The sequence below is a fragment of the Vipera ursinii genome (assembly GCF_947247035.1).
Source record: "Vipera ursinii genome assembly, chromosome: 7".
Taxonomy (NCBI): domain Eukaryota; kingdom Metazoa; phylum Chordata; class Lepidosauria; order Squamata; family Viperidae; genus Vipera; species Vipera ursinii.
In genome coordinates this window covers 42,069,703-42,089,670 of record NC_139521.1, presented here as the reverse complement: position 1 = coordinate 42,089,670, position 19,968 = coordinate 42,069,703, and the positions used below count along the sequence as shown (strand labels likewise).

General features: G+C 39.1%; 1 protein-coding gene across 1 annotated transcript in view; it reads right to left on the bottom strand.

Moving 5' to 3' along the window:
* Positions 1-12,291, bottom strand: part of HSPA4L (heat shock protein family A (Hsp70) member 4 like) — a 38,509-nt gene extending 26,218 nt beyond the window's left edge. Inside the window, exons 1-9 of the mRNA XM_083367373.1 lie at positions 11,865-12,291; positions 8,933-8,990; positions 8,474-8,614; positions 7,974-8,096; positions 6,555-6,654; positions 5,255-5,388; positions 4,339-4,583; positions 4,179-4,255; positions 326-477 (exon numbers count right to left, since the gene is read on the bottom strand). Of these exons, the coding sequence (XP_083223499.1) occupies positions 326-477; positions 4,179-4,255; positions 4,339-4,583; positions 5,255-5,388; positions 6,555-6,654; positions 7,974-8,096; positions 8,474-8,614; positions 8,933-8,990; positions 11,865-11,971 (1,137 nt within the window). The 5' untranslated portion in view covers positions 11,972-12,291. The remainder of the gene's footprint in view (positions 1-325; positions 478-4,178; positions 4,256-4,338; positions 4,584-5,254; positions 5,389-6,554; positions 6,655-7,973; positions 8,097-8,473; positions 8,615-8,932; positions 8,991-11,864) is intronic.
* Between the last annotated feature and the right edge of the window lie 7,677 nt (positions 12,292-19,968).

Below are 19,968 nucleotides of genomic sequence, written 5' to 3'. Positions count from 1 at the left end.
AGAAAGCCTAAGAAAATTTGTTGTAGCAAAATCAATGTTCTTAAAGACAACTAGCAACTTTTTTTTGTGACCAGAAAAATCATACAAGAGATGCGACATTGCTCACAAACAGAGCTTAGCTGTTTCAGAGAACAGATTCAGGATTAGTCAAAATGATGAATTAAAAATACAAAAAGGTTAAAATCTGTTAAATTAGTTAAGTAACTGTGTTACCTTCAATTCCTTAATGTGAAGATTAATGAAATTATAGCATGCTTCTTTTGATAAATTTGCAAGGCCAAAGACATTTAAGTAGTAATACTGAACAGAAAAACAGTTAACACACCTGTAACGCACAACCTCTTGCAACAGCTTCATCTGCATTTAATGTGGTACTTATCTCTTTACATAAAAATTTGCAAATCTGTTCTTTCACAGCTGGAATACGAGTTGCTCCACCCACTATTTCTACACTGTAAATATCTTCACGTTGTAGTTCTAGGAGACAAACGAGAGATTATTTGTTTTTATGGATGAGAAATATAATCAGTTTTAGACAGAATGGATTCACTTGGTGGAGAGACTGCAAGTAGTTTCTTTATTGGTATGTCTCTTCTGTTAACATTAAAACCTTATCTTCTTTTCTGAATACATGTGGAAATTTTGTTTTAAAAATGTATTTACCATTCTTATAGGTAATAGGGCTCTAAATTTAAGTATTAAATAAACATGCCAAAATAACACAGTGAGAAATTAATGCCACATATAACATAGGAAGCTATCTGCTAGGTCCCAGAACCTAGCAGAAGTGAATACATAATTTAAATAAATGACAAAATTAAGTATGGTATAGTGTATAGCAGAGGTCCTCAACCTTTTGGGCACCAGGGACTGGTTCTGTGGAGAGAGGTTTTTCTGCAGACTGGAGGGCATGTTGTTTCATGTACTGCCTGTATCCTGCGGATGGGGCTTTGCTTGTTTGTGGTTTCTGGAATGCTGCGGACCAGTGCCGGTCCATGGTTGGGGACCCCTGATGTGTAATACTAAATTGGCAGTGAGCATTAGCAGGTGGCAAAAGGCTATTTGATCTGTTCAATTTCATTAACAAAGACTAAAAGACTCCCCCAAAATGGTTTATATCAGGGCTTTTCAACCGGTGGTGGTACGCGAGCACCTGGCTGATGGTACGCGGCATCGTCTTCCTCCTTACCCTGCTCCACTCACTTGCTGCTGGAAAATATGCTGCTTGGCCGCGGCCTGCAGGAACCCTACCGAGGGCGTGCGAAGAGGGCAGGCACAGAAAGGCCCCGCCCTCCCCAGTATCGAGGCCGCCAGACAGCTGGGAGCACTGGTATCTTCTCACCACTGCCACTGACCAGCTGAGGGTCTCGGCAGCCCGGCCCCAGCGAACAGCCGGAAGCATCGGCTGGGAGCACCGGCAGCCCCACACGTCTCTGCCAATCAGCTGGGCGCTCCAGAGGTTGGAACTCCCACCCGCCAACTAGCTGTTCTCTCCACCCAGCCTACTGTGATTTCCCAATGCCCCTGCTGTGCCTAGGGGAGGATCGTGGGTGTTTTCGGGGGGGGAGTGTTGCAGCCAGTTCCTTTCCTCCCTTGTCCTGAGCAGGATAGGGTGAACTTTCCTCCCGCCTGCTTTGCTTTTGCCTAGTTTAGCGCTTTTGTGCAAAGTTTAATGCTTCGATTCCTTCTAGGTCCGTATTATGGCTTTTCCACACCCTAATCCTCCGGCAGTCTATTTTTGGGAGTTTTTCCTCTCTCCCCCCCGCCTTCGCCGCATACCATAGTTGTGCTGTTTTCACCCCGCAAGGCACGTGCCTAAGCTGTGCAATCTGTGGTGAGAGGTCCCACGGCTCTTAAATCCACTAAAAATTCTGCCTGAATCGGCTGGGTTTCCCCCCCCCCCACAAACACACGACTGACCTCTTTCCCAGGAACACCAGATCCAAAGTGCCTATTACGTTGCTGAAGGAATCCAGAGAGGCTTATAATAAGCTGTATGGGACTAATAGCTGAAAATGGGATCTTTAGCAAGGGGGGGGGGTTGCAAGGGAAAACAACCGTCTGATCCAGGGGGCTGTGGGGGAGTGAAATTGGTATCTTCTCCGAAGAGGCTATTATGTAAGTTTATTCGTTGGGGGGGGGGAAAGAAGAGCAAAATGGCACCTCTGTTTTCTGTTGCTACCAGATGGTGTTCCTTTCAAGGGAAGGGACCAAAACCTGCTGCAACCACCCAGCAGAGGGGCGAGGGGGAAATAAAAACCAAACACCTCCCCACCCCACCCCTGCTGCCAATCCTCAACAGAAATGCTCACAAGAATGAAAACCTCGGGTGGGCAGACAGGTGTCTTGCTCGACTGTGGCTAGGGAAGCACTTTTTTCAGTGCCATTGTAACTTCGAACAGTCAATAAGCGAACTGTTGTAAGTCGAGGACTACCTGTACTTCATCACTTTTTTCCTTTTTTGGGGGGTCATCAAGTTTTTGACACCTTGCTAGGCGACTGGTGGTACTTGGATGTTGCCATATCCTAAAATTGGTACAATGAGTGAAAAGGTTAAAAAGCCTTGGTTTACATGCCTTCCTTTGCTCTCTCAAGGAGTAATTAAACAGAAGGTAAGCAGATATATTGAATAAACTTGTCTCTAATACTAACTTTTGTTTTTCAGCCACAGGCTTTAAGTTCTTAGGATTTCTGATGTTCAGGTTGCAAATGTTCATGTTTTCAAACAAAAACTGTTATCCAGTAAAAAAAATCTAAGGTTTATGAGAACCCCAACTTCTGTAGAAATGGGCATATTTTAACAAAAATTAAGCAACTCTAGGATGGAGCCTCAAAACAGTTTCATAGAATATGTTCAGTGGCCATGAAATGCTCAGTGGTTGTTTGAGCAAAATTAAGACTGTAATGAAACTAGAATCCTAAAAAAAGAAGCATTTCACATTGCAACATTTTAATGCAATTCACTTGTTTTGATCTACTTTGATTTCTACTTCTATTATGATTACTATTGGAATAGAAAATAATTAAATAACTTATGAGAAAATGCTTGTCTTCATCCAGATAGCCTACACTTAAACAATTATCAATGGAAAAAAGAACCATCAGTATATTAAATGAGCTTTGTGGCCATCTGGAAACTGGATACACAGATGTCCTATACCGAACGTATTCAATATAACCAGAAATTAAATTCAAAGCAGTGTGCTCTGCTGGCACATGGTACATTAAGTGATGGGCCAATACAGATAGTGAGAACTCCCATTCAACAAATGAACTATAGTAAACTAGTGACTATTGACAAGTTTAAAATATAAAGTAAGTTTTCTTTTTTTCTTAGTTTTGATTGTTTTCATCCTCTACTGTAGGTTTTATGCTGGCTACATGACTACACTATCCTAATCTCTACAATGTCTATGAATCCCAAGGACCTGTTACTTAATTCTAAGACTCTTTTCTTGCAACTCATGATTTTGGTGGCTTATTCAATGTTAGATCTGAATCTGTAGGTGTGCAGTCTAGCTCTCCTTTCCCAATCTTCTATTGAATTTTCCTTCCAGCACATTTTCTATTTTTTCCAAATCAACAGAGTATCGAAACAAAATTATGTATATGGGTTAGGACTCTGTCTGTCTGCTTGTCTGTTAGCACGATCACAGTCTAAAAACTAAATACAACAGGATCAAATTTGGTATGAAGAACTGGAAAAAAAGAAAGATCAAGTTCAAAAATAGGCTGGCTCAGACCAGGAACTACAGCATAAAAAAAAATCCACAAATTTTCCCCTTATGGAAGAGGCAATTGGGCAGCTGCTCAACATATTACCAATTCCTACAATCTTACAACCCTTGCTCCCTGTCACATGACACAGAGCAAAACTATTATTTGCGGATAAAAAAATTCTAGAAGTCACATTTGCATGTTTTTCCTAACTTGTTTGCTTTCTTGCCTATTATAGTGGATGCCATTTTTCTATCTAGATAATTATTTTCTTCCCTCTTCTTAGCTTCTTTTCTGTACTTGATAGAATCACGCACTCAACTTTATAATACCAAGATATTATTTTTCAATTTTTATAGACATTAAATAATTGAAGAATATTCAATGTGATAGGCATGACCTACAGTAGCAAGCAGAAATCTTTATATTAAATACTGTATAATGTTGCAGCATTTACTTACTAGCTTGTTCCATCACTGCTCTCAGAGGAGGTTCTACTCTGGCCAGAAGAGATGCACACAGTTGTTCAAACTGAGCCCTATTTTAAGAAAAGAATATTAAATATTTCAGGCATATAAATGGTTATCTCATAATTTCCACTTTATACATTGAATATGATACCTGTTCATTTTGCTAGAGACATCAACGTCATTCATAAAGCATTCTATGTTTACTGGAAGATCAGAAGTATTTGCACTCATCAGCTTCTTCAGTTTTTCACACTCCTGGTATAATCGTAGCAATGCTCGACCATTGTCCTTAACATTAAGTTTATATTTGATCCTGAATTCTTCACAGAAATGATCTACCAAAGCATCATCAAAGTTTCTACCACCCAAAAAGGGATCAAATGCAGTAGCAAGTACCTATGAAATTAAACACAATAAGAATGGTAAAAGCAATAAAGAAAAAAGTCCTAATGCAGTGTCCGTGTATGAATGATCATCAACATTATTAATCTTCAATTTGATTCACAGTCTGGGACTGATAAAAACTTAACAGTTCAAGTTCTAACCAAGGATCTAAGAGCAGTTAAGGCAATGTCTGAGTATAAAGGCAATTCTGAGCAAGGTGGTTTTTTGCAAAGTCAGAATATTCAAGTCTAATTAAGTTCAAAATTTCCATGTATCTAGGCAGCCATTTGGGTATTGCTTCAAAGGATCCTATTACTTGGTACAACCGTTGATTTTCATAATCCTCAACTTCAATTTGCAAATCACAATATTTTGTTTTTTCTAAGCTGTTTCTATTCAATTCTGGTATTGCAATATGAATGAACCACACTTCCCCCCCCCCACAATAATGATGTCATATGCGTTGTGGGCCAGATGTCTGTTCAGATTCAAAAGTCCCACAGGATCTTGACTTGGTCATTTTCAAGAACTTTGTTTTTGTTATTATATCAGAAAAAGTTCCAAGCACAGCTATGAGGCAATATGTTTCTTTTCTGGTATGTTATTGCTCATATTTATTTTGGGATTGATCTTATTGTTTATCCTGTTTTATCATTCTTATTTATGTTGTTTCAAGAATTTACCTTCAATTTTCCTTTGTTAAAAGCACAAACAGAAACCTGGTAGGCAGAATGTCCCATGTCTACAAAAACCACATTCCTTGGTCTCTCCTCTGGGGCTGGTAGATCCTGTTTATAAATTCCATAAGCTAAAGCAACTGCAAGAATTAAAGAGTAAATTCTATTAAGTAGAAAAGCTTTAAAATAATTTACAGAATTCCAAAAAACCAAGTAAAATGAAGGAAGCATACTTTTTTTTGCAGGTTGTTTAATAAGGTCTTCTAACATCAGAACCAATTAGCTTCAAAATATTGGTTGCACTGTAACTAGTTATGTGCAAAAATATTATCCTGACTACTTTTGGAACATAATAAACCAGTCCGATATACTGTAACTTCATACGCTTGGAAAAAATGGAATGGGAAACAATGATATATTTCAAGATGGAACAGTTTCACATATCTTGGTAATTTACCACTGTGTATCTATTTTTTTTAAAAAGAAATCAATTAGCTTTAAGGAAACAATACTGTTTGATCATTTTAAAACATGAAACTTTGACTTAACCGTTTTTTTTAAGGAAAATGGTTTAATATTTTTTTCCTGCCAGTCCTTTATCCTTGTGCTTGGCAATTGACATTTGCTAAATTATTTTATTAAACCAGATACAGTATTCTATTAATAAAGTTTGAGAGAGCTTTCACATCTCAAGGCTGATCCAAAATAGTCAAAATACCATTTTTCTTTTTATATTGTCAAATTATAAGCTATTCCAAAACATTCATTTCTCTTATGTTCTAATGATATTTATTACAAACTCATTGAAATTACTTATAGTCAAAAATGGCACAATTTGAAGAATTTACCTCACTCATAAAACTAAAAAACTTTTCCTCTTGCAGTCTTTCTTTATAAAAATGGTGAGGAAACAACAGTGCACATATTTAAATCAAATAATTTGTGGTACATTATTAATATCTCATTTACGTATACAAATAAAGCCAATTTTCTACCTTGGAGTCAAAAGCAATATGAATATTTCTTTATTAAATGCTATCCTAGAAATATTATGGTATTAGTCATATTGAATTTATTGTGGTGGATAGATTTCTGAATAGATATGCATTAATGTTGCTCCAAGATTTACAATACTTATTTTAGTAGAAACCACTTATACTGGAGAAAGGTTTATTTGTGAGTAAGGTACTTCAGTATTTAGTTGTATACTGTATAATCTTATTAGATTGTTATGTAATATCATTTGACTCTGATTTGAATTTGATTAAAAAGCAAAACTGCTATAACAAGTAAAATATAAATTTACCTGCTGTAGTTTCATTCATTAGTCTCAAGCAATTTAAACCTGCCACTTGCACTGCTGCTATAACAGACCTTCTCTCGGCATCAGTAAAAAAGCTTGGGATCTGTAGAAAAATGTTTTCTATTAAATTAATTTCACCATATTCATCTTTCTAATGAGTTTTCTACAAGACAAATGGCTTATGCCATTACAAAAATGTAAATTATAAGTGGAATATGCAATTTAAATATATTTATGCCAATTAATCCAATGTTTCAGTATTAATAGGCTAATTAAAATTTACAATAAGACATATTTCCAATGGATTAATTTGAAATAATTTTATGGCCCTATGAGGCCCTGAATCAAATTAGATCTCAATGCTGCAGAAAGGCATATATTCTGCCTGTACATGTTTCGTATTTTCAACTTTTGCTTTTTCACAAAATGCCAGGTTGGGAAGAGAAAGGGACCTGAGTAGCAGTCTACATTTCAATATCAAGAAATGGTTCGTGGATAGCCCTGTACATATATAGTTAGTTCTTGATCTGCAACCACCACTGAGCCCAAAATTTCTAGTGCTAAACGAGGTATCTGTTGAGTGAATTTTGCCCCATTTTACGACCTTTCTTGCCACAGTTGTTAAGTGAATTACTGTAGTCATGTTAGTAACACAGTTGTTAAGTGAATCTGGCTTTCCCATTGACTTTTGTTGTCAGAAGGCTGCAAAAGATGATCACATGACACTGGGACACTGCAACCATCATAAATATAAGTCAGTTGTCAAGTATCGGAATTCTGATCATGTGATCGTGGGGACGCTGCAATGGTAGTAAATGTAAAAAATGGTGATGTCAGTTTTTTCAGAGCCATTGTAACACTGAACTGTCTCTAAATAAATTGTTATGAATCAAGGATTACCTGTAATGCCTGAAACAAGCCCTCTATCTGCAACAAATGTAAGCTGATAACTAATTAAGCAACTTAGGTTAACTTAATGTATTATATAGTAATTAGGTTTCTTGCAAAATAATGTTATCAACAATATACGTGAGTTTCATGATGTGCTGGGCACAAAACAATGGAGAGGGCACAATGTGAATTATTTAAGCACATGTGATCAACATCCTAAACCTATATGTCTGAATTTGGGCAGACTTCAGCTTATAAAGTGTCTACTATGTATGCAACTGTTTACTGTTTACACATTTCTGCAAGCATTGTCAGTAACTGAGAAATCAGAAAAGAATATTCTAGAGAACAAAACTTTATTACTTTATAATTTAATATTGTGAGCTGCCCAGAGTTGTGAGATGAGCGGCAAACAAACCAAATCAAATAAATAATAGGGCTGTCTTTCCAGGAACATGTTATAATCTAATCATTCCAAATGTCATATAACATTATTATTTTGTAAGTACCTACATCATTAAAAAAACTTACGGAAATGACACAATCTGCTACAGGCTTTTTAAGTGCATTTTCTGATGTCTCCTTCAGCTTAACTAATAGCATACCAGTAACTTGTTCAATAGCAAATAATCTCTCTTCATCCAAATATCGTACCTAGAGTTTAAAAAATACCTAAATTAATAACGAACTAGAATACATAGTAGGCACTCATGTTGACAGAGATGTAACACTTGTTTTATTTTTTCCATCAGCAAATTCTATTTAGTGAGATACATTAGAACAGGGATCCCTAACTCTTGGCCTGTTCAGAACCGGGGCACGGAAGCGGCAGGTGAGCATGTGCAAATGGAGCTCTGTGCATGCATTCACTCACTGCTCATGCATAACCATTCCCTCTCCCTCTCCCCCTCAATAGTCCACGAAGCTGAAAAGGTTGGTTGGGGAACGCTTTGTTAAAAGGATCAGATCTTATCATTTATTGTTCTGTATATTCTGATAGTAGGCATCAAAAGAGAAGGTACCATGCTCACCTTCACTCCTACACTCCCATTCGGTAATTTCTGAAGCTCATACGGCACTTTTTCTTTCTCAGACTTTATAAAGGGATCATTAAATGCTCTTCCATGCAGCTTTTTAAATCCATGTAACGTATTCTTAATATTTGTAATAATCTGTCAAATAATATTAAGGTATTAATTTTGCATGCTCATATTAAAATTCCTTTCATTACAGTTTTTCAATACTTTTATTAATTTAATACTAGTAAAAATATTCCATTCTTATTATGCATTTCTAATTCTAGTATTGTAAATAAAATTTTATTTTGTTTTATGCAAGACATAAATACCTAAGTTCATAGTGTACACTGGTGGTAATACTATCAATGCTTTTGATTTAAAAGGAGTTTTGTGAATAATTTTTTTGATAAAAAGAACTGCTGCTAAATAAAATGATAACTTTTACTGAAATAATAACTTATGTTTGTTTACCTGGCTTTTTGCTGCATTTCCAATAGTCCGGGCCTTGGATCCCAAAGATATACAAGCTCTGAAATACAAAAGATACTCTATACATGTGCATGAAGAAATCAAATTGTTATCTATACAGCTGTGAAAGACTCATCAATCTGAAAACAGAACAAAGGAGTTTGAAATTCCGGTATATATTAAGCATATATATATATAAATTTCAGTCATGTGAACTAGACTGGAAAGTTTGTCTACAGAAGTTGAGCTTGATTTTAAAAAATCAATATAAAACAAATACAATATTTAATAATGGAAAGTGGTGATGTAAAGGAAGAAGCTAACCTAAATCTACAGAGCAGAGAACCCAACCATGAATCATAAACAGCCCCTTTGCAGAAGTAAATCTAATTTCACCAATATTTTTTCACTTTCATAAAATAAAAGATGACAATACAGAAAGTAGAATTTTCAAGGATATGTATAAGAATCAGCAATGTAAGTCACTGATAAGTAGCAATAACAGTAGCACTTAAGACTTATATACTGCTTCATAGTACTTTACAGCTCTCTCTAAGTGGTTTAGAGTCAGCATATTGACCTCAACAATCTGGGTTCTCATAAAATAAATGTTTTAACTGAATTAGATTTAAGGATAACCATGAATTATTGAATTTTAAAATGTTTGCAAATTATCCAAGATCCTAAAGTTCAAAGCAACAAGTTAAATTCTTATTATTTCTTTATACAACACTGTAAATTCCAGGAGCATAAAATAGCTATCAACCTCCAGCTATAGCAAAATAGCATCTTCCCAGTAGTAAAGACTGATAAGGCTGAGCAAAAGATACCGTAAGTTATTTTGAAGTCCTGTTTGATTTTGGGAATACATACCAGAAGAACAAGATGAATTTTGGGCTGATCCAACAAATACATAAATACATTCATTCATTCGTTCTCTCTCTCTCTCATGCACATACAATCCATGTTTTTGCATACCCAATTCATTATCAGTTTTGCTAAATTTAAAGAAAATAATAGCTGGAACATTTGGAATGGCAAATACTGTTTTTCAAAGGAACAAAGAATACAAAACAAATATTTGTGTGCTTTTGATTGTATAAATTTTCGATTCTGCTAAATCTACAAAGAGATGTTGTCCATTTATACTCCTGGTTGTAACCCATGGAAACAGGGAAGTGTGAACAAGTTTACCTACTCTACAATCATCTACGCATCATCTCTTCACAGGTACCACCCTCCATGCCTGATAGTTAAGTGAGGCAATAGAACAAGTAGTAACATGCCAGGCAAAAGGAAAAATGCTACAAAACAGAAAAGATGAAAGAAATACCGGGCAAACTTCTTTTACCCTATGTGTCTTCTCATGTAACAGGCTTATTTCAAAGGCTGAATGTGCAAAAATGGTGCATATTACTGTGACCTGAATTGCCCACAACTATAATACTTTTAAATGAAGAGATATGTTACAATTATTTTGAGATTCAGAAAGAAATGCCATATCATGGAATTGTTTGCAAAAACTTAAAAGCGCTTCTATTTCAATTCTACTGTGATGGATAGAAAATGGCAATGGGCAAAAGTAAAAAAATAATGTGGGATTAGTAGATACCATAATCTTCAGAATAGGAGTTCTTGTCATAGTTTTTAACAGAGCTACAATATTTTAGATGTGTAATTCTCATTTTTTAAGACGAGAAATGAGACCAGTAGAACTAAATAACACAACAATGGATATGTTTAAATAAATAAGAAAGAAATGTTTAAGTTAGCTTTTCTTGCTCATGGTGAATACGTTTCAAATCTAACAACTGAAACTTACTGCTAAACCCAAACTTATTAAAGTGGAAAGAAGAAAAATCTTTTTGGAAAAGAGATAAAACCTTATTTCCTCAATCCAAAGCCGCCAAAACTCTTATCTGATTCAGGAATGGGATTCTGGAAGTTGGAATTCTAACATATCTGGATAATGTCAGCGCCGATGAGAACAAAAATTCAGCACTATGACATATGTTTCGGGTGGAAAAATAGTGCCAAGATAATTCCAGGCCTTTTTAAGACTGATCCAAGACAATTCTGGAAATGTTAGTCCTGACCTATCTCAATCTAACAATCTTCCGTATTTGGTGATTATAAACCTACTTGTAGCAGGACAGTTAAGGACCAGTTGGAGTTCCATACACACCTAGCTAACTCAAAGCTGAGAAACGGTTAATTTGACAACACCGAACTCCCTTAGTACAGGATCCATGCTGATACACAGCAGCTTCTTTCCCAAGTTCATACATGACCATGAGCCATGTTTTAGGACAGGGGTCTTCAAACTTGGCCCTTTTATGACTTGTGGACTTCAACTCCCAGAATTCCTCAGCCAGCAAAGCTGGCTGAGGAATTCTGGGAGTTGAAGTCCACAAGTCATAAAAGGGCCAAGTTTGAAGACCCCTGTTTTAGGATGTTGCGTGAACCCACCTACTATGGGTTTGTAAACTATGATGACAGCTCATAATCGAGAGAGAGAGGGAGGGAGGGAGGGAGAGGGGGAGAGGGGGAGAGAGAGAGAGGGAGAGGGAGAGGGAGAGGGAGAGAGGGAGGGAGGGAGGGAGAGAGGGAGAGGGGGAGAGGGGGAGAGAGGGAGAGGGAGAGGGAGAGGGAGGGAGGGAGGGAGAGAGAGGAGAGAGAGAGAGAGAGAGAGAGAGAGAGAGAGAGAGAGAGAAGGAGAAGCTTTCTAATTCTAACCGGCCTTTCCCAACCTAATAATTTCCAGGTAGGCGGAGTAGCACCGGTCCGGGGGGGAAAGCTCCTTAAAAGGTTTCACGAGGCGGAGGCTAGCAGGGCAGGAGCCAACGGAAAGCGCACGAGCCGCCGTTAATCGCCCTAGAGAGGAGGAGGAGGAGGCGGCTATTGCCCAAAGCACGTTTGGAAGGCAAAGACTCACGGGGTGCAGCGGTCGCTGTACTCATTGGCGATGGTCTCGATGCCGCCCCTTCGCGCCACCGCGATGTAGCAGTTCTGAAAGCCCAGGTCGATGCCCACCACCGACATGACTGCGGCGGGTGCGGTCCGCTTTCTTCCTCGGCTCTCCCTCCGCGTTACCGCGGCGGGCCCTCGCAGGGACAGCGCTGGCGGCGGGGAGGCGGCACCTTCGGCGACTCGTTCGCTCGCTCGTTCGTTCTTCTCACTGCGGAGCAACGACCGTCAACCGGCACTTTCTCTCCTCTGCGCAGGCGCGGCTGAGAGCCCTACCTACGAGGACGCCGCGAAATTCCGAGTTGAACTTCGGCAGTTTCCGCGCCTCCTCGGGTAGCCTCCCGGAGTTCGAGAAAGATCTGGAATCCGGGGGAGAAGAGCGCGAAAGAGGCTTGTCTCCGTCGCCCTCTAAGGGCCAAAATCCGGAACTGCGGCTGCTGGCTTTTCGCCCTCGGAGGACCTCTTCTGAAGTACCGTCACGGAGGTCCAGAGCAGGAGAAGCGCGGAATGCGATTACAGGACAGTTTGCAGTTATAAGGCCCAAAATGATTAACATCCTATAAATATGTTACTTCCTTTGTATTTTACATCCCCGATTCCCGGATTGAATAGAACCCAGGAAAGAAATATGAAACCAACATCAAAAGAACAGATTGCTAAAGATGAATAGTACAGGTGTCAGAATAAGAAATAAAATATAAATAATTGGGATAGCTGCCTATCTTAAAACCAAACTGGGTGGCCCACAACCAAAAGAATTAAAAAATATACAAAGAATAAAAACAGTACAATGAAACAATTATCTTGTAAATGAGCATATACAAGACATGAGTACAGAATATGTACTCTGACAATTATGTATTATCAAGTGGATATCAATTCTTAGTGACCACATAAATAGATTTTCTCCAGGGCAATCTGTCTCTTGCCTGATCTTTCAGAACTTCCAGTGGTGCATTGTAACTGAGTCAATCTACTTTTCTGCTTGGTTGTCTTTCCTTTCTCCTTTCTCAGCATTACAGTCCCCTCTAGGGAACTAAGTCTTTGCATACTATGTCTGAAATAAGATAATTTATGTTGATGTGGGCCTCAAGCGAGAATTCTGGATTGACTTGTTTGATAGTCTATCAGGACTTTTTTGGGCTGTCCCCAATATTCTCAGGAGTGTTCCACCAACATATTTCAAATATACCAAATACTCTTCCTGAGCTTCTTCAAAGTTCAACTTTTGCTTCCATTGAGTGTCAATGGGAATGTCTTGCAGTATTTAAATGTGTTCTCTAGGTTTCCACAATTGGTGCAACTGCAATTGGTGCAAATTATTTTGTGAAAATACAATATTCTCCCATCAGCCATCTTTCCCTTGTGTAGTGCAGCAAATAGACTGGGGACAGGCAGAAGGCTGTTACCGCTGATAACCCACAGCTGTCAGTAGTTTGTTTGAGATTCTGTTTTTCTGATCCTTTGCAGTAAATAGCTTTCCAAAATGGAAATTGTTTTTGTATACAGGTAGTCTTTGACTTTGATACCACTCTAATGGCAGAAAGTGAAGAGGAACTAAAGAGCCTCTTGTTGCGAGTGAAGAAGGAGAGTGCAAATGTTGGGTTGAAACTAAACATTAAGAAAACCAAGATCATGGCATCTGGCCCTCTCAATTCCTGGCAAATAGATGGGGAAGAAATGGAGGTAGTGACAGATTTTATTTTCCTGGGCTCCAAGATCACTGCAGATGGGGACTGTAGCCAAGAAATTAAAAGACGCTTGCTCCTTGGGAGGAAAGCCATGGCAAATCTAGACAGCACACTAAAAAGCAGAGACATCACCCTGTCAACAAAAGTGCGTATAGTCAAGGCTATGGTCTTCCCAGTTGCAATGTATGGCAGTGAAAGCTGGACCATAAGAAAGGCTGAGCGCCAAAGAATTGAAGCCTTTGAACTATGGTGCTGGAGAAGACTCCTGTGAGTCCCTTGGACTGCAAGGCGATCAAACCGGTCAGTCCTAGAGGAGATCAACCCTGACTGCTCTTTAGAAGGCCAGATCCTGAAGCTAAAACTCAAATACTTTGGCCACCTAATGAGAAGGAAGGACTCACTGGAGAAGAGCCTAATGCTGGGAAAGATTGAGGGCAGTAGAAGAAGGGGACGACAGAGAATGAGGTGGCTGGATGGAGTCACTGAAGCAGTAGGCGTGAGCTTAAATGGACTCCAGAAGATGGTAGAGGACAGGAAGGCCTGGAGGAACGTTGTCCATAGGGTCGCGATGGGTCGGACACGACTTCGCAACTAACAACAACAACAATAGTCTTTGACTTACAACCATTCATTTAATGATGAAGTTGCAATAGCCTTGGAAAAAGTGGCTTATGATCCATCCTCAAAGTTATGGTTGTCACTCCCCCCCTTTGCTTACATTATCACAATTTGGACTCTTGGCAACCAGTTTATATTTATAAACATCAGTGCTTTTTTTTGTAAAAGAAAAAGGTGCCAGAACTCACACGTCATACAACCCACCTTGCCTACCTTATAATGTTCCATCCAAAAAAGGTGCCAGAACTCCGTTCTGAGCATTCTTTGACAAAAAAAATCCTGATAAAACATAGAAAGCTGATGGTAAAAAAAGACCCAGTGGTGCATCGAGTCTATAGGAGTTTTTCTGTTAAATATTTTAATTATTTTGATTTTATTACTTATTTTTAATTTTTGTTGGATGTAGACATGCATTTATACCAAACATGTTTCAGGTACTGTTGACTAACCCTCTCTCTCTGCTGGAAGTAGATTCCAAGCTTCCACTACTCTTTCTGTGAAGTAATACTTTCTAATTGTCAAGGATGAAACTTGGATCCTAGAGTTTTATTTGGATTCTCGAGCTGGACATTGACACTGTTACTTTTGAACTTCCCTCCTGTCAGTTTGAAGTATTCTTCCATGTTCTTGAACCACATTCATTTAACAACTGTGGCAAAAATGATTGTAAAATTGAGTGTGATTCACTTAACAACAGCTTCACTTAGGAACAGAAATTCTGGTCCCAATTGTTGTAATTTGAAGACTTACGGTACCTGCATTTGGCTCTGAATCCAACTTTTGATTTACTTAAAGTGCTAATTCTTTGTATTGCCAGTTCAAGTTTGCAATATTTTCATAAATTAAATCTACATTGTCTGGATTGTTTGTTCAATTGTGTTGTGTAATATATCCAACATCAGAAGAAATGTTGCTTCTTCCTAAATGAATACATATACCCTAAGAATGATGCTACTTGGAGGAGTCAAGGTTTAGTCAAAATGTTATCTTAATCCTAGAGAGGCATATACCAACTGAACATACATCATTTTGGACCTTTGCACTCCAATCTGTTGTACTAAGAAATAAGCTCTTATTTACTGGGGCTATAACTTCTGAGCCACAACGAGATATAGCAAATTCTATCTAATTCTTTGCTGCTCTTGGCAAATTATTCAACATCTGGATTTCTATAGCCTAGAACAGGCAGTTCACTTTTAAATAAAATTTACTCTTATTTGTAGCATTAAATGCTTAACATATTTAAAGAATTTTAAAAATGTATCCGTGCCTGAACTGCCTTTGCTAAGCAACAGTCATGTAATAGCATAACTTAGTGACAAAAATTCTGGTCCCAGTTACTTTTGTTAAGTGAGGACTATCTATATATAAAACTAATCAATTATTTCTTTCAACAAAGTTTGGAATAAAAAGAATATTTTACCCTATGTGAATGCAGTCCTTCTTTGTCATATAAAAGGATGTAGCACAAAATCCAACAATTGATTTTATTCAACAAACCATGACTTAATGGAATGTGTGAACTGAACCTTAGTTTCCAGTTATGGTTTTGGCAGCAAGAGATTCATAGGGTTAACACACAATAAACTAAAACTACATATATTCTGATTTAGCATATTGTGTATAGCTACTGTAATCTATAATCCATGGATTATTATAATTAAGATTATTGTGTAAATCAAGCACATTTGTGAATGCATTTTAACATCAAGTTTGTGATATCTCTGCCTGGTTAAGGGTAAAGTTCTTTTTTCAAATCAATCAATTACTGTCTCACAGTGTTGTTTATTTTTAATATGGCACCAGCAAGATGCTGCTTGTAACCAATTTAACAGAAGTACTTGTTTGTAAACTATCTTCCCTGAAGACACCCTGTGGCCAGTTTCAAAAAATGACTTCAAAGCACTCTTCAGCTGTTGTGGTTGACAAAAGTTCCTCTACATGCCTTCCTCAAGCATACTTTCAGGGAGCAAACAAGAGCATGTTATTATGACAGGCATTTGATCTTTGAGAATGCAAGTGATGCATGAAGATTTTCTGTAAGCTTGTTGACTGGCATATGTGACTTTTCTATCAAACAATCAAGATTTTCTTTCCTCATTGCTATCCTATATGATGTTGCTATCACAATGAGTTGGTCACTGACCTCGAGCCAGACATCCTAGAATGTGAAGTGAAGTGGGCCTTAGAAAAGCTGAGCAACAACAAAGCTAGTGGAGGTGACAGTATTCCAGCTGAGCTATTCAAAATCTTAAAAGACAGTGCAGTAAAAGTGCTACACTCAATTTGCCAGCAAATTTGGAAAACTCAACAGTGGCCACAGGATTGGAAAAGATCAGTTTACATTCCAATTCCAAAGAAAGGCAGTGCCAAAGAATGTTCAAACTATCGCACCATTGCACTCATTTCTCATGCTAGTAAAGTCATGCTTAAAATCCTACAAGCTAGACTTCAGCAGTATGTGGATCGAGAACTACCAGAAGTACAGGCAGGATTTCGAAGAGGCAGAGGAACTAGAGATCAAATTGCCAACATACGCTGGATCATGGAGAAAGCTAGGGAGTTCCAGAAAAACATCTACTTCTGCTTCATTGACTATGCTAAAGCCTTTGATTGTGTGGATCATAACAAACTGTGGCAAGTTCTTAAAGAGATGGGAGTACCAGACCATCTTATTTGTCTCTTGAGAAACCTATATGCGGGTCAAGAAGCAACAGTGAGAACTGGACACGGAACCACTGATTGGTTCAAAATTGGGAAAGGAGTCCGGCAAGGCTGTATACTGTCACCCTGCCTATTTAACTTATATGCAGAGCACATCATGAGAAAGGCAGGGCTAGATGAATCAAAAGTTGGAATTAAGATTGCCGGAAGAAATATCAACAACCTAAGATACGCAGATGATACCACTCTAATGGCAGAAAGTGAAGAAGAACTAAAGAGCCTCTTGTTGCGGGTGAAGAAGGAGAGTGCAAAACTTGGGTTGAAACTTAACATTAAGAAAACCAAGATCATGGCATCTGGCCCTCTCAATTCCTGGCAAATAGATGGGGAAGAAATGGAGGTAGTGACAGATTTTATTTTCCTGGGCTCCAAGATCACTGCAGATGGGGACTGTAGCCAAGAAATTAAAAGACGCTTGCTCCTGGGGAGGAAAGCCATGGCAAATCTAGACAGCACACTAAAAAGCAGAGACATCACCCTGTCAACAAAAGTGCGTATAGTCAAGGCTATGGTCTTCCCAGTTGCAATGTATGGCAGTGAAAGTTGGACCATAAGAAAGGCTGAGCGCCAAAGAATTGAGGCCTTTGAACTCTGGTGCTGGAGAAGACTCCTGCGAGTCCCTTGGACTGCAAGGCGATCAAACCGGTCAGTCCTAGAGGAGATAAACCCTGACTGCTCTTTAGAAGGCCAGATCCTGAAGCTAAAACTCAAATACTTTGGCCACCTAATGAGAAGGAAGGACTCACTGGAGAAGAGCCTAATGCTGGGAAAGATCGAGGGCAATAGAAGAAGGGGACGACAGAGAATGAGGTGGCTGGATGGAGTCACTGAAGCTGTAGGCGTGAGCTTAAATGGACTCCAGAAGATGGTAGAGGACAGGAAGGCCTGGAGGAACATTGTCCATAGGGTCGCGATGGGTCGGACACGACTTCGCAGCTAACAACATGATGTTGGAATTAGAAATCAGACATCCCAGTTGTAATGCTACATAATTTTTGTCGCGCCCCGTGACATTCAGCAGGGCCCCGATGACCGGTGCTGCACCCCCAAACCCTCGCCTTGAGCCACCTGCACTCCACCCCTCTCCCTGGCGAGCCTGACCTGGGGTGGGCGGCTCCTGCACCTCGCCCTTCGCTGGAGTAGCAGCAGCGGTGACGAGGGGATGCATGGCCAGCTGGGAGCCGCGCGCGTGCGCACGAGTCTGATGTTGCTGTGGAAACGCGCGCATGCGCAGAACGGCCCATTTGGCCCACTCAGTACCGGCAGGCCCCGCGGCCTCGTCGGGGCATGGGCCTGAGTCTGCCGGGGGGCCTGCAACCGAGGCGACGCCGGAGCCAGTGGAAGGACTCGGCCTCGGCAGGCCCGCGGGGAGTCGCTTTCTGCCTCCCACCAACCTGTGTGTGGGACGAAGGGTTGTGGCTTGTGGACCGGCTGGCGCGGCTGAGAGCCCGACAGGCTTACGTACCCAGGGTCCGTGGCAGGGCGGGGAGGTATCTGGGGAACGGGGGCAGGTGGCGCTGGCCCAGGGGAGAGGTGCGGGGGTGATACATGATGGTGGGTCAGGGTTTTGGGAGGGGGCTTACCTGGGTGATGGAGGGTGCCGGGTGCCAGGACAGGAATCGAAAGGAGTTTCCGGGGAGGGACGGTCTTTAAGTGTGGGATGGGCGGATATGGGTGCAGTTGGGTGGGGTGTGGGCGTTTGCGTTCAACAAGTATTTAACAGCATTGGTTGCGGGTAGCAGCCAACGCTGGCTTTGATTTCCTTGGATTTGCTATTGGTCGACAATAAACCTTTCCCTGAGGACTTGGCGCTCATTTCGGTTGCTTTGTTCCCTGCTCTCCGAACGAGGGCTGAGATTTTCATACTAAATTTAGAAGAAAATAATCCCAGCCTTTATTAGATTGAGTTCTGCAGTATTATTCTTCCTATTTGATATAGAGGTAATGCTTAGCCTGATTATTTGGGTCTATATAATTTTCCTACATAACTCTACATAAGGGAGTTTACTAAAATGTATGGATGAAATTGACCAAATTAATGTTATTTCCTAATATTTGGCTAAGAATTTAAGGAATCTTTTCTGGCAGTTCTCTCATCAAGTCTGATTCAATTAATCTATTCTATTAATATCCAGGCTAATTTTTTCCGGATATTTGTTGCTGAAAAATCTGGTGCAGAAGGTAACAGTAAGATATTTTCTTCAATGGGTATCATCAACAGATTTTAAATGTTTTAAGTTTTAAACTTTAGAGGCTCAGTTAACTACTTAAAAATGTTCTTTATTCTTTTCATAAAATCTTCTGAATCCCCTTTTTTTGAGACCAGCATAAATGGACATTAAGCAGGATGTTATTGAAATGACTTTGGTGACACAAACATCAAGCTTTCTCTGCAGATTTCTTTATATCTGCTCAGAAACCTTTTTTTAGCATTGGTGAAATATATTCTTTTTCAATAGCCTTATAGATTTACTAGTAGATTCTTAACAGAGAATAATCCTTTTAATTTCCTATGATTTTTAGATTTTAATTTTCTCTTTCTCTCTCTTGTTCTGATTTACTGTCTTTTTCTCTGTTTATTACATTTTATTGCTTTCTGTTGTAAATCACCTTGAGGGTATCTGACAAAAGGCTCACTGTGGCTTTCATTTCTACAATGTACATCCTACTAACAATATCATTAAAGAATAATAGATTTAGAGATTATAATCTTTACTACCTGTTTTACACTGATGACTTTTATTACACAGAGTTAATTTATTGCTTTGGAAAGACATAACTGAGATTCTTACATAGTATTAGATTCCTTTACCTGAACATACCTAGCTTTTGCTTCAATACACATTTTTCCCCCCTTCTGTGATACTGGAAAAGATTAAGGAAAACAGTTTCCTAGCAAGAAACTCCTATTATTACTTTGCTGAAGAACATTACAGTACATTCATTCCAAGACACCCTTAATTCAAACTGTTGAACAAAATAATCTGAATAAATTTGCACTAACTAGGGCTATAAGCTGTCTAAATTTTGTTTAGCTTT